At 34.2% G+C, this 18,961-nt stretch overlaps 2 protein-coding genes across 2 annotated transcripts; both read left to right on the forward strand.

Moving 5' to 3' along the window:
• The first annotated feature begins 526 nt into the window (after positions 1 to 526).
• LOC137396730 (tumor necrosis factor-inducible gene 6 protein-like) lies at positions 527 to 4,522 on the forward strand. Its single transcript, XM_068083040.1, has 4 exons — positions 527 to 766; positions 1,983 to 2,228; positions 3,309 to 3,462; positions 3,942 to 4,522. The coding sequence occupies exons 1-4, from the start codon at positions 668 to 670 to the stop codon at positions 4,061 to 4,063; spliced, it is 621 nt and encodes a 206-aa protein (XP_067939141.1). The 5' UTR covers positions 527 to 667; the 3' UTR covers positions 4,064 to 4,522.
• Positions 4,523 to 12,761: 8,239 nt separating this feature from the next.
• On the forward strand, positions 12,762 to 18,753 carry LOC137396811 (membrane frizzled-related protein-like). The gene is made up of 4 exons (XM_068083122.1): positions 12,762 to 12,920; positions 15,620 to 15,865; positions 16,453 to 16,606; positions 18,421 to 18,753. The coding sequence occupies exons 1-4, from the start codon at positions 12,828 to 12,830 to the stop codon at positions 18,468 to 18,470; spliced, it is 543 nt and encodes a 180-aa protein (XP_067939223.1). The 5' UTR covers positions 12,762 to 12,827; the 3' UTR covers positions 18,471 to 18,753.
• The last annotated feature ends 208 nt before the right edge of the window (positions 18,754 to 18,961 follow it).

Below are 18,961 nucleotides of genomic sequence, written 5' to 3' on the forward strand. Positions count from 1 at the left end.
ACATCTGGAGCCTAAAAAATTGTCTGATGCGTCGAGTCTGTCGGAAAAGAGACAACTCTAATCAATTGGTGGCTCTCGCAACAGACGATGCAAGCAACGCATCAAGTGAGTTTCCCATCAGAGTGTTATACTTTAACTTTCCTGTGGTATTATTACTGTTATTAATATTATAATTATAATATTAAACTGTACCTTATAATTGCAGGTAGAACCATATGTAACTCTGTTATGTATACTGTATGGCCATACTTTACCACGCTGTAGCTTTAGAGTATGTGTGCAAATCAATATAGGTTGTTAAATGTACAGTGCAGTAACTTAGAGTACTCCATCTTCAATGTTCAGATTGTTTCAATGTCAAGACATGACCTAGTTTGCATTAGTTCAAAGAGATAGGAGTTGGCTGTATCTATTAGTCACGCCATTTTTAGGCTAAATTTATGCTTCATTTGACATGTTTCGTGTCTACTGATTATGACATTGCCATTATCGCATCAAAGCAACGCATTCGGTGTTAGTTGCCAACTATGTGTTGATTGCCGCTGAGCCACAGGCCTTCTACAGAGTGTCTTTCTATATAAAAGAGCGATTCATCCGGCTAATCACCGCAATTGGTATTGACTGCTCAGGTGGTTCCTTAATAACAAGTAAAAAGAGGTTTTCTAGAATGGATTCACAGACAAAACTTATTTTATTTGCTATTATAGGAGCGTGCTGGCTAGTTTTTGGAGAGGCATATCAAGGAGGAGGACAAAGAGGTCGATTAGTAAGTGTTATTTATTTTCATAATTACTGTTTCGTTTGCAGCTTGTATGCTTTCAACAGATATATGCTTCAATAGATATAGATGCTTTCAATAATATATATTATTTCAAACATCTTTAAAATTATTATTAACTTAATAAAGCTTATTGCAGACTAAAACAGTTTTGTTTTGTAAAAATAGCGTTTGCTAATTAAGGCAGAATTTTATTTGCTAATCTGCAATAATCTGAAAGCAAACCTTGGTATTTATACGTATCATCAAAGCAGGATTTTAATAACCCATTTTCAATGTCTGCCTGACTTTTTTCCTATATCTACAAACAAGTGAAAATAAAAACTAACTATGGTACAGTTTTTCAACTATGTAAGATGTAATTGACTTGTTTCATGGCTGGTCTGTAAGTGGGTTGGCGGATCTGTTAGCTAAAAATATGTTTCATTATGCTTTTTCTTTCTGAAGCTGAAAAATCATTTTGTGATGTGAGATCATTGGCAATGTTTAGAAAAACCTGGCAAAAGAATTAATAAACGGATGTTTTATAGGTAAAAATAATGAAGTAACACTGACATGTACAAAAGAAATGTTTGAAGAGAGTGACAAAAACTGGTTATTATTTAAAAGCTAAAACAGTTTCTTAGTTTAGTCACGATACGAAAGCAAGCAAGTTAATTTAAATTAATACTGTTTATACAGTGTTCAATTCTTCACAGTGGAAAGTATTATATTTACAAAAGATTAAAAAGACTAAAAAAAGTTCTTTAAGAAAAAACTTATCGTTTTTGTAAACATGAAATTAGGTTGAGGGTAAGTTGGGGCTAACTTGCCTGTGCATGCATGCCGATGCAACAGGGAGTTGTTTTCTCTTAATACTTTCTGCATTCAATCATAATTTCTTTGTATGGTTTTGTTCTTTTTGTTTGTTTTTTATTTTTTTAATTATTTTATTTTTGTGTATAAAGCCGTAAATTTTTCAAAAATTTTAGGCTGGCTTATCGAAAATTAGATCGTGTCAGAACGAAATTGTGCTTATTTTTCATGCACTCAGTTAAAAATTTGTACATGGAAATGATCTTAAGGTGAGTATTTTAAAATAGCGGTCGCTGCCTCTAACACAGCGGACAGGATCCAGATAAATGTCTCTAACTCCACAAACACTTACTTTGTAAATGTGCATATATATTTTGCTTTCTGATATTGCATTTTGTGCTTCCTACAGAGAGAAGTAAGCAGGCGCAAAAGACAAACTACCGGGCCACTAGACTGCGGGGGTACCTACACCGCCCCTACCGGATACTTCCATACTCCAGGTTTCCCAGTGTATCATCTAGACAACACAACATGCAGGTGGCACATCCAGGTATCTGCTCCCTATGAGCGAATCAAGCTTGAGTTTGTTCCAATGCTAAGCTTGCACAGCTTCATCGGTGAGGATGGCATCAGATACTGCCTCGACTATGTCAAGGTCAGAAACTTTATTTTGTGTGTACATTTTTGATAGCAGTTTTTTACTCTTTATAACCTGGTGGTCTTGTTGTAAAAGCATCTTAGATAGCATGAAAGCTTTTTCTTATAGAGAGCTAGTGATCAGAACTTTAAGATGACCTTACAGAAACCTTAGTTGAGTTTATCAGAAATTATAGCTATGCTTTTATCAATTAAGACTGTTTATGATGATTGGGGTAATCTGACTTCAAGGATTGTTCAAGATTAAACTAAAGAAGGCTTTATCGCAGCGTCAGTTTCAAACAAAAGTGTGATTATGGCGCCTATAATAATAGTTGCACTTAAGCGAGAGACCGCCAGAATAGAGACTCCATAATGCTGAAGCTTGAACACAATAGCCAATATCGATAACGAAAGATGCTATGTAGGCTTTACATTTATCAATTTTTGAAGCAGTCACCTGGTTGAGCTAGGAAAAATTTTATTTGTGGCTGTTTTCGGAAGTAGGTTTTTAATTTTGGCTTTTTCTCTAACGTATTTCGATATTCTTCCTGCAATGCAGATAATATTCTTAAAAAACCTTTTTTGCTAAATACAAGGGTGTACAATATGTACAAATGTAACATATACAATTTGTACAAGGGTTTAGATTTAGCTTTTATAGATACAATAAATGCATAACACGGTAAGTAGTTGGTAATGCGTTTTCTTCATGAAACTATTTATCAAAAACAGTTTTTAACTTTTTTCAAATTGAACTTGTTAAAGGTTGCAATTTATTTTTTTTAAACCAAACACATGGAGGCTATTAAATATTGCTAGTGACTGATCATATGCAGAAAATATGACTTATTTATTTACATTATAGATCAAAAGTTTATTGGTTTAGTAAAGAATTAAAGCAAAGTTTTTAATTTAACACCAAATTACATTTTAACGATGAAGTTTTTTAAACTATCATGGCAATTTGCCATGCAAGAAGAAACAAAACATCACACATTTTGTTTTTTGTTACTTTAAAATGTTATCATTTATGGTACAAATAAAAGATTTTAATATAAGACAAAAAGCTTCACAAATTTTACCATACATTTATTAGGTTCATGATGGAGACTCAGCTGAGGATCCATTTGAATACTGGTGTGGGCATGGTACTGCCCCTCCCCTCTATTCTACTGGAAACAGCATGTACTTGGAATTTGTCAGCGATTCATATCCAACGAGTTATAGAGGCTTCATGGCAGTATATGCAGGTATTGCAGTCTAAATGGTTTCCTCTTACTTAAGTTTATTTAGCTTTCTTGTATTGCAATGTACTATGTTTTTATGCTATATTTGTTATTTAGCTTTATATCATTTTATCTTATTTTAAATTATATGAGTATGCTGGCAGTCTAGTGTGCTGTGAGAAATCAACTCTAACAATTATATGTTCAGTTATTATGTGCAGTATGTGCTACGCAGTATGTATATGAACTATTATATGTAGAAAGTGATTGATTGACACAGGTGTTGGAGTGTTGGTCCAACATATCACATGTTGTTAGTTTGATTCTCATACAAAGCAACTTTTTATGTCAACTTATCACCATATCTTTACACAAATGGATAAACACTCGGCTGATTAGAGTAAAGATCATATTATAGTTTCGTATTATATTATGCTATATACTATATTGTATTATGTTTTATTCTTTGATATTCTATTAGAGTATCATAATTTTCTTGATAGGAATAAAAGCGGACAACACTACTGAATGCGTTGACCTAGAAAATATGGGGGAGCCTATGAGCTTGCCAACGGATGATGAACCTAAGCAATCATCCCCTGACTCAGACAAAGAAGCCGTGTAAGGCTCATCAGCCTCCACTGAGCTCCTGACAAGTTAAACATAATATTAGCTACCCGATTACATCTGCTCGTCATAGAGATCTGCATTAACTAAAATATAAGACTGGAACTCAGTCTGAGGCTGACCTTCTACTGCTCGACATGACACTAATGAAAATATTGATTTTCACTCCTTGCAAAACTCTGATATATTACTTAAGAATTTAATACAGAAAGTATAACCACGCTTTGACAAACATATCAAGCTAACAGGCTTAATTTAGTTTGAACTTTTGCTGGTACAGTGGGCCAAAATGGTGGAAACTTTCTAAACTTCTAACAATTTATACATTAGAAATATTTCCCATCAGTAAAAGAGTTGGCCTAATTGTCTTTCATTGCGCAATATCTAACAAAATGTTATAAGTGCTAAGTTTTTTATTGCTATTAATAAAAATAAATTGTGAAGCTATTTTCCTCAACTAAGTTGTATTTTCTACAATCTTATTGTGAATCTTCCCATCTTGACCAACAGCAATACTATTAGCTTTAATGTACTTTTCCCAGAAGTCTCTGATGACTTTGTAGTCACAAAGTTATGGGTACTGACATTCTACATGGTTTTACATTATTTATAATGTGCGAGTAAGCATTACTTCAACTCACATACAGGTGATTGCCCCTTAATTTAAAACAGCTGTTTGCGGCATGAAACCACATTGTTACAGGAGAGTGTGTAGTTACTATAGCACAGAATTAGTTATACTATTTGATAAACTAACTAGAATATTAGTAACCATGCAAGCTGCACTTTAGCCAATATTTGTAGACTACTTTGAATCTTGCAGTTGGCTCCTTTCATAGAATATCATCAAGGTATTTATTAGTTCCTGAGACAATCACACCGACAAATGACAAGACTCTAGTAATCAGTTTAGTCATAGCCTTTGGGGCCACATTCAAAACAAATTTCATGCAGGCTCTGACAAATGATCAACCATTAAATCTTATAGCCTGACACCTCTTCAAGTTTTGACATGTTCATGTAAATGCAATTAAACTTCCTAAAGCCTCGCATAAACACATAGAATTACCTTGTTTACACTACTTTACAACTTTTCTTTATATTCGATTCCTGCCTTTTCAAAATCACTTTTGTCTAATCTAATTCCTGTTACTTTCTCTACCCTTTGAGTCACAGGATACCTTTTCATCTTATCAAACTTAACTTCAGTGTTTGAGTTTACACAGAGACCTCCAACATCACCTATTAGCTGTGGAGCCATCCCATTAATTGTATGTAGCATTTGCTTTGCATTAACCATTTCTCCTTTCTGAAAAGTTTGCTTCTGATACTGAATATATTAAAAATAACAGTTCTAAAATTTTTCAATAAAAAGGCTTTTTATATTCTATGATCGCTGTTTTTACCTGAGGATTGCTTATACACTGTGAAGAATACAGGATTAAAAAAGAACTGCACATCTTTTGAAGCTTTGTTAAAATTCTATTTTGTGATACAGACCACAATATCTGCAAAAGTAGAGTAATTTAAATATTTTGATATTATCTCTGATAGATTTTCAAAATTCATTTTAAAAATTCCAAAATGGCTCGTAACATTGCGCAGAAAAACTGTTTACAGTTTATTCAAAATCACTAAGTGATGTCATATCAGCAATATCCCTATGTGATATTACAGCTAAGCCTATCATAGTTCAGATACAAAACTAGTCAACAGACAGGGCTAATAAATCCAATAGAAACTTACATTATATCTGTATGAAGGTAGAGAGAAAGCTATGTAACACCAATACGCCAAGTATAGCTATATAGCTCAGATTTACCAATAAGAATGATTTTGTTTACTCTAAACACACTTGTTTATACATGATGCATCATGGGTAATTACAATACACCAATGATTATCAAATATTTACTAGAGTGGAGCTTATAGAGCTTCAAAAGGCTGCATATTTGAGTGAAAGCCAGCAGTTTTAGGAGGAAGCTATAAACATTGAACCATATGTTATTGTTATGAGTCAAAACTCAACATTCTTTAAGTTTAGTCTCAACACAACAGCATGCAAGTTCATTTAAGCAGGCAATGTGATTCATTTTCAATAATTTCTGTTTTTCTTAGCATAAAGATTTTGCATTTGCAGAAGAATGAGCATGATATCTTTGCTTGGTATTTGGCTGCAAAAATGTAGATAAGCCATTTTCAGCTTTTAAAAGTAATTAAGTGGTATATTTTGAGCAACAAAATTTTTATCAAAAAAAATTTATTGCTATTTTAAATGATAAATAACTTAGCGTTTGCTTTTATTTTTTACTCAACGTTTTGGAGTTTGCAAACTCATTTCAGAATTTTGGAGGTTTTCAAGAAAACATTTGTTTACTGTTTGGCTTAAATAGCAATGTGCATTTGTACAGTCACTGCAGGGAGACAAAAGATTTACACTTACTACACAAATGTACTGAGTGTAATTTTGTTCAGGTAGCATCGCTAGTACTATTGCTGTCACATTCACCACTTAAGGCCTCTTGAAGTGGCAGAATTGATTGTTGATTGATCACCAAATGAAATTGTCCGTCTACAAAGTTGAATTTCACAAGTTCAAAACCTGTATGAAGTATTCTTTTATTCCAACCTGTAACCTCAGCCTTTGAGAGACAGACAAACAGACAGATACAATCAGACAAACAAACAGACACAGCCTTTACTAAATGTTAGCCTTCTTTAAGGTTCCAACCAGTTTGTAAGTTATTAAAACTATGCTAATCACATTTTGCCCTACTATCATTATGTTGCCAAGGGAAGCAACTCCAGTCAGTGATGATATGCATCATGGTTTGCAGGAACTTTTTGCCTTTCTATATAATTGCTCACGTGATAAATCTAGTTGGAGATATCTAATGAATAACACCTGTTGTCAGTTGTCAGTAGTCAGGGGCTAGTGGTTTTTTCAGGCTATTAGATAGATATGACTTCGCCGCACACATGATCAGAGAATTTAAATCATCTTTGAAGTCTGTCACATTCCTTCTCTTCACTGACCTATTTTGATGGCACAGCAGTTGCTAGAGGTAGAGAGTAATGAAAGCCTAATAATCTAGCGTTCAACAACAATCCTTATGCACAACAAATTTTATTCAAGTGATGTCAAAAAAGACTCGCACTATAACACCAGAGTTCTAGAAACTAATCACCCTTTACCACTATTTCATACTGCTTCAGGTCAAAAAACAATCGAGTACAGATTACGGTCACAATTGAACAGTCTTCCAATGGACTTATGAACCTCGCATTTACTAGTTTTAGAGTTAATGTTAAAAGCCATTTGTTAAACCTAGATTAATCAAACCTGCTGTTTGAGCATGTAAATTCCTGTGGGCCCAGCGCCTCGACTAGCTGCAATGCTATTGAGTATGTGCTCCTCATCATGCCTTAACAAGTAGGAACTAAGCTTTCATTTATTTTGTTTAGCTATATCTTCATTGTGTCTAATGTTATATTTCTACTAATTGATAAAATAAAACACACACATGTACGCAGGCACACAACCTTAACTACTCATCTTTAACTCTGCTGCCCCAACCACTTAACGAGTGTATACAATAGGAGAATATGACTAGATATTTCGCTGTTATATTTACTGTTGGGTTGAACGAATCCATCAATTTTCTTATGCCTATTAAGTTTGTGATCGTCATGCCAGTGTGCACACCTACATGTATGAATTGCTGATAAGTAAGTTGGTTTCATGTGACCAGCTGAATGCCTTTCAGGTTATTGCATTTTGCTGTGTACCATCTAACATATATGCTAGCTGTCAGTAACCAAAAACTATTAGTTAAAACTTTAAACATTTAGACAAGTTAGGTTTTGTGGTTGTTTTAGCATTAAAGCAGTTTATTTACTTGAGATTTTTATTAGCTATTAAACTAGATTTGAAAATGATATTATTCTGTTGCTAACCAATTCTCTTTAGCTCACGATTTATTGCTCGACAATTACTTTGAAGTTAAATCTATTAATGCAACCTCAGAAGTTATGTTTATGACCATTTGGCACATGTGCAGCTTTCATAGAGTGATTGATCAGTGGAACAAGTTGTAACTTTTTCTACATATTTCCTTGCTTAATATATTTCTTGATCTTGGTAATTTATGTTGGGCCGTCAGCGACTAAACCGGCTCTCCTATCCGCGCTCTAGCAAGAATGAAGAGAGTGGCTAGTAACCTTGCAAAATTAAAAATAAAAGTTGACAAAGGGTAGAGGAGCTCCTCTATGAGTCAATAGCCAGCTAGCTAGAGATGGTGTCTCAATAAAAACGCCCAACAGAAGGCAATGGCAAACCGCTGTTAAACCTGCCAACAAAAGTCATGGCTATAGGAAGGACAAACCATGATCATCAGCATTCTCACAGAACAGGATATTAGAAATAGAATCTGTTTCTGAATCCTTGGTTGAGATACTGATTCGATATACTGAGTTGATTTTCTGTATCAACTGCAGTTTTGTTGGATTATAAGATTTAAACTTTTGACCTTAAGAATAGAGAATAGTTGTTTTCCTAGCATTTTATTGCTCAATAAATGGTATAAACTGGGCTAGTATCTACATTAGTAAATCCTACTTTGTCATCTGTGTCTGTCTGTTAGTCTGCGTGAACGGAGAACCATAGTTCAGTGGTTAGTACGCTAGCATGTAATCAGTAGGTCAGTGATTCAAATTACAGAAGGACTATTAAAGGTGTCACAAAGGACATTTAGCCACAGTTACTCTTGTTCCAACTCCCATGGAGCCATAGGAAAAATATTGCACTGCATGGAAATCGAACTGGCATATTGGACTTCAAAACCAGATACTACCATTGTACAACTTAACCCCTTTTCTACATTCAGGAATAACTGTGGTCATGGTCATCAAGCATGACAGTCTCTTATGGCGCCAGGCCACCAGCGAAATAGTCAGATGAATGTATGTGTACATGCATATAGCATCTTTATAACAAACATTGGAATACATGAATGACATGTACAGATACTCCAGTTTTAGCCGAATGTTGCTCAGAACTGGCTATCATCAGCATGAACTGCTCATTCTGCTGCTATATTCTTTGATTTTAAAAATTAATTAAGTTACAACTAGCAGCAACTACAATCGCTGATGTAGACGCTGCCTGGTTATTTATCTGCTGATGAGCGACTAGAGTTGACATACATACAACTACTGTTGGCTTTAGAGGCTTGTAAGGCATCATAAGCAAGCTTTTAACAAAGAACTAATGCATACCTGAGCAATTTATAAATATGATAAGTTATATATTGAAGTAATGTTTTATAGTATTTAAAATACATAGGCGATAATAAAGCTAAAAATTCAGGCAAGCATTTTTCAGAAAGCAGCTAGCAGTTCTGGTTTGTACTACAGTCGTTTTAGAGCCACGACTGAACATATACAGGATATATATATATATATATATATATATATATATATATATATATATATATATATACAGTGAAACTCGGATAAATCGCCCTCGGATATATCGAACACATGGTTAACTCGAATGGATTTGCTTGGTCCGTTCCCACGCAATGATAAATGGCTTTAGATAACTCGACCGAAACTCCGTTAACTCGAACAGTTTTTTGCCAAACGGCTACCGAGACGGTTGTTACTATCGCTTTAGAATATCACTTTATTCCAAGCCATAGAGATAAAACTCGACTTTTAGTAGTTCTTAGGCCTCATTATTACCAACATCGGCAAATATTTTCATTAACGACTTTTCTAAAGGTTTGCAAAAATCAAATTTTACCAAACACCCGCCTAGCGATAAGCCCTCCGAAAGCAAGAAAAGCGAAGTAAAATTTGGATAACTTTAAAGTAATATCGGCAAATTGATAATGGGTTTTTAATAGTAAAGCAGTTTTGTAATAGCTGACTTACTGCAAAATTTATCTTGGTTAAAATGCTCGGTAGAAATATATGTATGCATTTTTTCTGAGCGTTTTAACCGCGATCAAGTTTTGCCAATTTTAATCTGAGAACGTCTTGGCTGTCACATCACCTAAAGCAACAAACAAATCTCAAGCAATAGAAAAATATCTATACTTTCTGATTAAAAATATTTAAAGCTTCACACGAGAGACCCTTTAATTTGCAACAAGCAATCTTTGCTTTTGATTGATATATAGTTTGTATATGTACATGTATCTACTGATAAATACGTGCACTTATGACTGTCCTGATAACTTGAATGCTCTAATAAATCGAACACTTTTGCTCGGTCCCTTGAAGTTCGAGTTATCCGTGTTTCACTGTATATATATATATATATATATATATATATATATATATATATATATATATATAATGTATAAATTTTCATTCTGTGTATCAACTGCAGTTGTGTTTGGTTAAAAGATTTGAACTTTTGACCCTAAGAATGGAGAATAGTTATTTTCCTATAGAATTTTATTGTTCGATAAATGGTAAAAACTTGACTAGTATCTCCAATAATAAATCCTACTCTGTCGCTGTGTCTGTCTGTTAGTCTGCATGAACGGAGAACTACAGTTCAGTGGTTAGTGCGCTGGCATATAATCAGTAGGTCAGTGGTTCAAATCACAGAAGGACCAATAGTGGTGTTACAATTACTCTTGTTCCAAATCCCATGCGCAGATGGCCACAGTATATTTAGTTCCAAGATTAATCTGGATGACAATAAAGTGCCATACATGCAGCAGAGAAGGAATAAATTTTGATAATAAAATTGAATAAAAATAAATAAAATATTTATCGACTGATTTCATTTAAACTTCACCCCCATCTGCTCCTTGCCTTTAGCCAAGAGAAAAGAATTATTTGGCCTCAAACTCTATCTGGTTCTTGAGAACCATCCTATTAAACATAAAAAAACGTATAACGTATAAACGAATAAAAAATCCTATAAAAGAAAAAAAATTCCTGGCATTGGTGGTTATAGCTATTAACTGAGAAGAAAACTTTTACAAGAGCTCAAGATTACAAGACGCATGATGAGTACCAGTCAGAGTGACTAAGTCATCCATGACAATCAGTTAGTTTGTAGCTATACTAGTAGTGATAATACTTGCATTGCTTTATGGTGGCGGTAGTTCCAGTGAAGATCATGGCTGCTCTCTCGCAAGTTGTTAGTAGTCAATTTTAGTTTGTCAATGAAAACACTCCATAAATTTTCTAAACAGCAACATCACCAAAGACAGGCTTGATGAATAAATGTCAAACTCATCGCAGAGCCACTATTTTTTGCGTAATGGAAAACTAAACATGAGCTCAATTTTTTTATTTTCAAATTTATTTGTTTACAAATTTGGGGTTTTAAAACTCACTTCTGAATGTTGGAGGTTTTCAAGAGCATTATTTTCAAATATTTGGCATAAATAACAATGTATATTCATACAGTCACTCCAGTGATACAAAAATCTTACTCTCAGTACCTATCTGGCTCACAGTATCCATACCTATCATTGCCAAATTCATCTAACTCAGGGTTCGCATAGTATTTCCAATGGCGATTATTACCGCCGGTTTATACCGACTTTTACCGCCTCAGGAAAAACTCATTTTTTGTCCAAAAAGTGGGAAAAACTAAAAAACCTCTCTTTTGACAAGTTGGCTAATGTTTAAGCAAAGAATAACAATACACTTATACCATTAGCTGTTATAGAGCTTCTTTATGGCTCTTTAACAGTACACAAGCTAAAAAAGCGCATAACCTTTATAATTGGTTTATTTACTGAATACTGAATGAAAAGACCAGATCACAAGATAATATTTGTTTATTTATATATATTAAATAGTAATATTGAATAAAAAGCAAAATTGATATGTGTGAAACATGAAAGTAAGCATAATCCAACATTTAGAAATCAATTAAAAAACGAAAACACATGAAGATAATGTCAAGTAATCGAGACCGGTGAACTGAACAAACGGATCAGAGTATTGAGAATTGACTGTCTAAGAAAAGTTAATCCTCGTATCCAGCTGAATCATACCCTAAAGAAATTGTTTTTAGGTTTTGGTATCAAGCTACCAGTTTGGACGTTTTTTCCACTCCAAGCCTGTTGCACAGCTTGGTCTGCACTAAGAAAAAAGTGCTAAACAATACATGTCAAAACATTTCTATTATTGGACTGTGAAAGGCTCATCGCTATTTAGCGTTGGCACATATCTTGGGTGTGGTTTTTTTCTAATTTTTCCCACTTTAAACACTATTTTATTGCTATTGCTATTAAATAATATAAATATCGAGTCACAAATAATTGTATAGTCCTATGTTCTATTTTTATACTGTAAAACTTCATTTTTTAGCAAAATATTTGGATAAAAAATTCTGGGGTTATAATATTTCCCAGTTGTTTTCGGTTTTTACCAGTTGTTCCCGGTTTTTACCAGTTTTCCCCGGTTTTTACCAGTTTTTCCTACTGTCCTGGGAAAATAGTTTTTCCCAGAAAAAATGCCAACCCTGTATCCAACGAGACCTTGAACTTCTATTTGCTATAGAAAGAGCAATACATTTTCTTAGCTAGGTTAAATACTAAAAACTGTTTAACCTTTTAGCTTAAACAAATCATTAAATCTAGCATTTGGGTTCATGAAGATTGAAAAATAGACCGCAAAGCCAACCACTAATGCAGATATTTAGTACATTGTTATGGCAATGAGCAGAAGGAATAGATTAGCGAGGGAAAATAGTTAGTTCCCCTCTCTCCTTATCATTCAGCAAAATGGAGCTTCAGAAGTTCTGTTTTCTTGTTTCTCTTTCACTCATTGTAATTGTGAAACCTGTGTCATTACTGGAGCAGCAAACTATTGAACTGGTAGGTTAAAGTTACTCTGACTAACTAGTTAGAGTGTGAAATTTAGTTGTTTTGTAAGTGATTTGACTGTGGATGTTCCTATTTATTTCTCAAGTTCCAACAACCTTTATAGGGTCACTCAAGTGTAATTTCAAATGATTTTTTCTGAAAGTATAAATATTTTTTATCATTCGAGGTTTCGTTTATTGTTTAAGCGTTCTAACGTAACGGTCAGGATGTTTCAAGATTAACATCCACAAATCTCTATCGCAGTTAAAACAGTCAGAAGAAAAATTATTCCACAAATCGTGTCATTAGCTACACTCTCTGTTTTTCCTTTTCATTATGACATGACACCAAATATTGAGTTAGAGTTGCCGCAGGGTGTGTCTCTATTGACATGTATTTATTCTGTATTTGCTCGTTACTGTTGAGATATAACTTTGAATATAGCCTCAAAGACATTTCCATAAATGTTTCAAATGATTTAAAGATCAACAGGTTAAAAATTGTCCTATTGTTCTCATTTACACGCTGTGTAAGCGCATGAGAGCCTGCTACTTATGAGGTCATATATTTATTGATTATCTACATGTATATAATCTCAGTGTTTGTTTGTTGTTCGTGTGTCCGGTTATAGCGGTAAAATTATAGTAACGAAAAATCCACTGCGCACCGGAGTTGAACTTGCAACCTTCAGTTCTGCAGACAGGCGTGCTTTTCATGACACTACGTGTCCTAACGGAATAGTTTTACACATCATACTTATTACACCTGCCAACATCTAATGTCAACTGGTTAAAATAGCACCCTTCACACTTCAGCTAGCACACTTCAAGATCATGATTGTGTGAGAGAGTATGATGCAATTGTTTTTCCTAATGCTGGGTTTAGGGGGACCGACAAGGCCCTTATTTTATAGTAAAGATTTAGACTAGCTTAACTAACTCAAATTCATTGATAAAGAAACTTAGCCAATTAATAATAAATATTCTACCCTAGGACACTTATGTATTCGCGGCATCTAACTTTCGCGTTTTCGCGGCAACAGCCTCTCGCGAAAATTTCATGAGCGAAACTAAACTATCATAACGAACGAGTGAAAACGCGAAATTAAATGGCTTTCATCATTGATATCCACAATAAAATCGTCATATTAGAAATGCAGGCAATTTTCGTGAGTGGTTGGCTCATTGGGCAAGTTTTGCTAAACTCATTATAGCTAATACACCGACTGAGCAGCTTGGCAAAACAAATTAAGATAATAATTTTTTTTGGAAAAGCCTAGACAAATGAAGAAGATGATGATATTAGTTTAGCCATCGAATTTGTAACTGATGAGGATGACGGTCTGGTAGGGAAAGTCATAAAATTGAATAATAATTATTGTGGTGATGAATTTTATTACCAACCAAAAGCAATAACAACGCCATGGCCACTGCGGCACCGCGTGCTATAAATACTTGAATTCTAATATTGGTACAACATCAGTCACTGCGGCAGGGAACTTGACGTCATTGATAGTCCAGGAGACAAACTGCAGCAAGCGATCAAATTGCATTATTGATCTCGCCTACAAATTACTACCTGCGGTTCACAAATACAAACTACCGTACTTTTCGGACGATTAGCCGCTACTTTTTTCTGATGATTTGAGCCATGCGTCTTATAGGTAGGCCTACAAGGATGCGGTTAATCACTGTGGCTTATTCTGTGGCTTTTTCTTTCACTGCTAGGGCGCACTAACGGGAATCTCCAATTAGTGCACTTCTAGCTGTGAAAGAAAATACGAAACAATGCCTCACAATACTGTCCCGTTAGGCACTAAGTTAAAAAACGTCGGATAATACAAAACTGCCGTTCTGCACTGTTCCGTTTTAAATGGCAAAGTTGCTACCTCGTTAAAAAGCACAGTCCTTAGTTCTGCGGCCTATAGTAAGGTGCGGCTTATGTATTGTTTTATTATTGATTTTTTTTGGAAAATAAAGCACATGCAGCTTATATAGAGGTGTGGTTTATAGTCCAAACAGTACGGTAGTCCCAAATTGAAAAATATTTCGTACCAGTGAACTGGACCTGAGGAATCTCTTGTTTGACCCACTGCATTTATTTTCGCATCACTATATTTTCGCACTCATCAGAGCTGCGAAATTAAGTTCCAGCGAAATTTTACTTTGTATGCTATTCACGAAACTAAATACTAGCGAAATATAAGTGTCCTAGGGTATGCAAAAAACTTTTTTTATTACCTGCACAATGCTGGCATTTATTTGGTGAACAATATCCATGACTATTGATGTGATATTTGGAGAAGCCTGTGTATGACTCCTTCCTTTTAAGTGTTTCAATTGCATTCAATTGTTGTCTATTTCAATCTTAAAACATCATTGCAACAAAATCCCAAAATAACAGAAAACAACTCAGTGCATAGACTATCACATAAATTAATAAATTGCTGCAAAATTTGCAAATCCGAGCGCTAAAAGAATCTGAATATCATTTTAGAATATATATTTGTTGATAAAAGATTATACTTCCTAGCTAAACCATGCAGATACCTAAACCTCTGTTGACCGAGTTCCAGTAGAAAAGAAGTATATTTGATCAATGCAAAAATATTGTTTATCTTACTGTTCTAGTTGCACTGAGCTCTACAGCTAGACAATCGGAGTTAGTTCAAGAGACTTCGACTTTTTTGCTCAGGTAATCTGTGTTGACAGGTAGAAGAAAGCAGACATAAGAGGCAGACATCTGGTATTGCAGACTGCGGGGGCAACTATTCGGCCCCAACTGGTTACTTCCATACCCCAGGGTTCCCGGTCTACTATTTTGAAAACACAACATGCAGGTGGAACATCAAAGTCTCCCTTCCATATGTCCGCATCAAGCTAGAATTTGTTCCTATTGTTAGCCTAAACAGTTCTCCTCTTTCTAATGGAACCATATTATGCTCCGATCGTATCAGGGTGAGTGTATACTTTTATACCTTCGGAAAGTGTATGTAGACATTGAGAATGTGTTAGCCAATAGCTCACAGCTGATGGCTGACCACTGACCGGTACGGCTAACAGCTAATAGCTAATCGCAAATGCCAATCAACAAATAAAAAACAGTTAATAACTGATAGCTAATTGCGAATTGGTTATTGCTAATTGACAATTGCTAGTTGCTGGTGCCTAATGCATAGCCAATTCTTAATATATAGTAACTAGTAAAATGTAGTTGGTAATGGCTAAATGCTAATTGCTAATAAGTAATTGCATTTGCTAACAGCCAATAGGTAACTATCGATAGCTAAAAACCAGTGATAACTAACCGCTAATAGTTAAATGTTAATTTCTAATAGCTAACAGCTAATACATTAATTATAATACAGCTAATAAGCTAATACAGCTAATTATTAATTGCCAAATGCTAATTGCTAATTGCTAACAGGTAAGCACCAGTAGCAATTTTTGTGAATGCATACACTCCCAAGCTACTCATTTTCAAAAATCTGTCTATATTATCTACACATTTTTAAAACTATTTGAGATAATGAATTGTTTCATAGGTCTACAAAGAAGGTTCTATAGAAGGTCCTTATGAAGTCATTTGTGGGCATGGCACAACACCTCCTCAGTATTCTACAGGGAGTAGCATGATAGTGGCCTTCATCAGTGATGCATTCAGAAGTGAGCACAGAGGCTTTATGGCTGTGTACACAGGTGAGACATTTATTTGGTCATACAGTAAAATTGTCACTAAAACACCTTTGAGTATGTTCATAAAAAAGATTGCCAAGTTTTTCTCAATATGTTGCTATTTGGGCATTACTGTTTTGTATGAGAAATGTTCCAAGTTTGAACAACGTGTAACGGTCTAATTGAGATATTATTCAAAAGAAAATTATTTTAAGCAGATGAGATATCCTGCAAAGTTTGTTTAAATATATTCAGAGCTAGTAAATTATGGATAAAGACACCAGAGTTGCTCAATTAAGATTGTGTGACCAATTTATTGATTGATTTATTGATTGTGTGATTGATTTATTAAGTGTGTGATTGATTTATTGATAGATAGAATAAAAACTACTACATGATTTTATTACTTTATTGGCAATAGTTTCATTTCATACAGAAACTGTTTACAAATTATGCTATAACAACAATCATAAAAAAGATCGATATAGCACATAAACATTACTGGTTTGATTATAACCTTTTCATAGATGAAAAAGTTATCAGAGAAATTAGACGCAGTCCGAAGCTGTGTTGACACACACTTATTATTGTCATCCAAGCTTGCGAGTGACTGACTAGATGTTTTTGTGCCCATAAAGTACAAATGAGTTTAAAGCTGCATGATCAAAAGTCTTGTTTCTGAGAGGTTTTTCCTAAGATTGTCAGTTTTATGCAATTGTGCTTAACAAGTCGGTTAGCTAATAAATTTAAACGCTGACTGATCAAAAGTTTTGCTTTTACAGGTTTTTCTTAAGGTTATAGGTTTTTATGTGATGCTGTAAACCATGAACCTCTTTAATGTTATGACTCAAAACTCAACATTATTTTAGTTTAGTCTCAATACAACAGCATGCAAGATCATTTAATCAGGCAGCATAATCGGATTGAGAGCAGTCACGTAATGCATAATTGAGTGTAGTCTTATTTTTATATTTAGGTTATAAATGCTATTGCTGATGAAAGTAATCATCAGCCAGACATTTTTCTGAGAGGAAATAAGACATTTAATAATTGATCTCGTTTGTTACTGTGTGCAATCTTATTCATGTGCAAACATTCTTCCTCTTGCAAAACAAAATTGCTGACTCCAATAAATATTTCATCTTGCTGAATGACACTGTGACGCTGGCGTTAACTAAAATAAATCTTTTAAAGTTTCAGGTTTTTGCCATATATTGCTTTTTACATTAATTGATAAGTCACTGTGTGCGCCACAGAATAAGCAAATGTATCTGTTTTTACTGTAAATTTTCTAGAAACATCAAAGATTAGTCTTGAGTAGAAGCGGCTGTAGTACTTACTAGCATGGCCATATTTTACCAACATTATTAGATTAATTCTGTAATTTGTGCTTGTAATTTATTGCATTTCCATGTTTCGAAAGGGTTTGGAGTTGTTTCTACTCCAAATCATAGGAACGGTAAAATCTGAACCCACCTCTATGAGACTAGACTACTATCTGATATCATAAATTAATTAATGAAGCTGAATCGATAAAACTCGGTCGAGCTCTCCCCAGTGAAGGTGAAAAACTTAAACATTGCGATCAGGCATCCTGACTTAGTACAACATTATTGACTACACATGAATTGAAAAGTGACCGTTACCCAAAAGTGAGTCGACTTTTACAAGTTTTGTTATGAGATACATAGTGAACTTTTTAAGGATCTATCTCATGCAGCTCCAAATCGTTGAAACGGTAAGGTAAGAATTTGTCAGCAGTGGACAACTCCAAACTTATTCAAAACATGGATACACAGCAATTGAGGCAGCTGTGATGAATATAATTATTATTCTAGGATTGAAGGAAGACAATGCTACTGAGTGTATTGATCTGGAAAAGATGTAGTTTATCACCACCACAGACAGATATCAACTGATGTAACTCACAAACCAACTTTTCACAATAATTGAATTTATTTTAGATTTGCTAAGTTTCACACATTGTTAGAACATAATTATACTATGTAGTTTTTATCAGATTGAAGTGCTTGTGTGTTTTAATGTAGCAAATGTAGAGGTTGATCATGTTGTCTTCTTCTTGTTTATTAATGTTTTATATCATTATTTTATGTCATTCTTTTGAAGTACAAGGATTGAGATTTCTTAAATAAATTCCAGTAACAACAATAGTTCATGTATCACTATTTTGAAGACAGATACCATCACTACAAAGAGGCACCTTAATAACTGTTTTACTAGGTTAAAACAGTGATTTGCATCCTTTTTTTAGCCTGCCACATACTGTAATGCATTAACACATAGTTACAAAATTTTTAATGTTTATATTGGAGATGCCCCGATTCTAAATTCACCAGCCGATTCAAATACCGATCCAAT

This window comes from Watersipora subatra, chromosome 5, assembly GCF_963576615.1.
Source record: "Watersipora subatra chromosome 5, tzWatSuba1.1, whole genome shotgun sequence".
NCBI classification, from domain to species: domain Eukaryota; kingdom Metazoa; phylum Bryozoa; class Gymnolaemata; order Cheilostomatida; family Watersiporidae; genus Watersipora; species Watersipora subatra.

What these genes read in the sequence shown, in the direction of transcription:
- LOC137396730 (XM_068083040.1), top strand. Translation starts at nt 668, where the DNA reads ATGGATTCACAGACAAAACTTATTTTATTTGCTATTATAGGAGCGTGC. An exon ending in GAGGACAAAGAGGTCGATTA is followed by an intron (nt 767 to 1,982) that starts GTAAGTGTTATT and finishes TGCTTCCTACAG; the next exon opens with AGAGAAGTAAGCAGGCGCAA. An exon ending in ACTGCCTCGACTATGTCAAG is followed by an intron (nt 2,229 to 3,308) that starts GTCAGAAACTTT and finishes TACATTTATTAG; the next exon opens with GTTCATGATGGAGACTCAGC.
- LOC137396811 (XM_068083122.1), top strand. Translation starts at nt 12,828, where the DNA reads ATGGAGCTTCAGAAGTTCTGTTTTCTTGTTTCTCTTTCACTCATTGTA. An exon ending in TATGCTCCGATCGTATCAGG is followed by an intron (nt 15,866 to 16,452) that starts GTGAGTGTATAC and finishes ATTGTTTCATAG; the next exon opens with GTCTACAAAGAAGGTTCTAT. An exon ending in CTTTATGGCTGTGTACACAG is followed by an intron (nt 16,607 to 18,420) that starts GTGAGACATTTA and finishes TTATTATTCTAG; the next exon opens with GATTGAAGGAAGACAATGCT.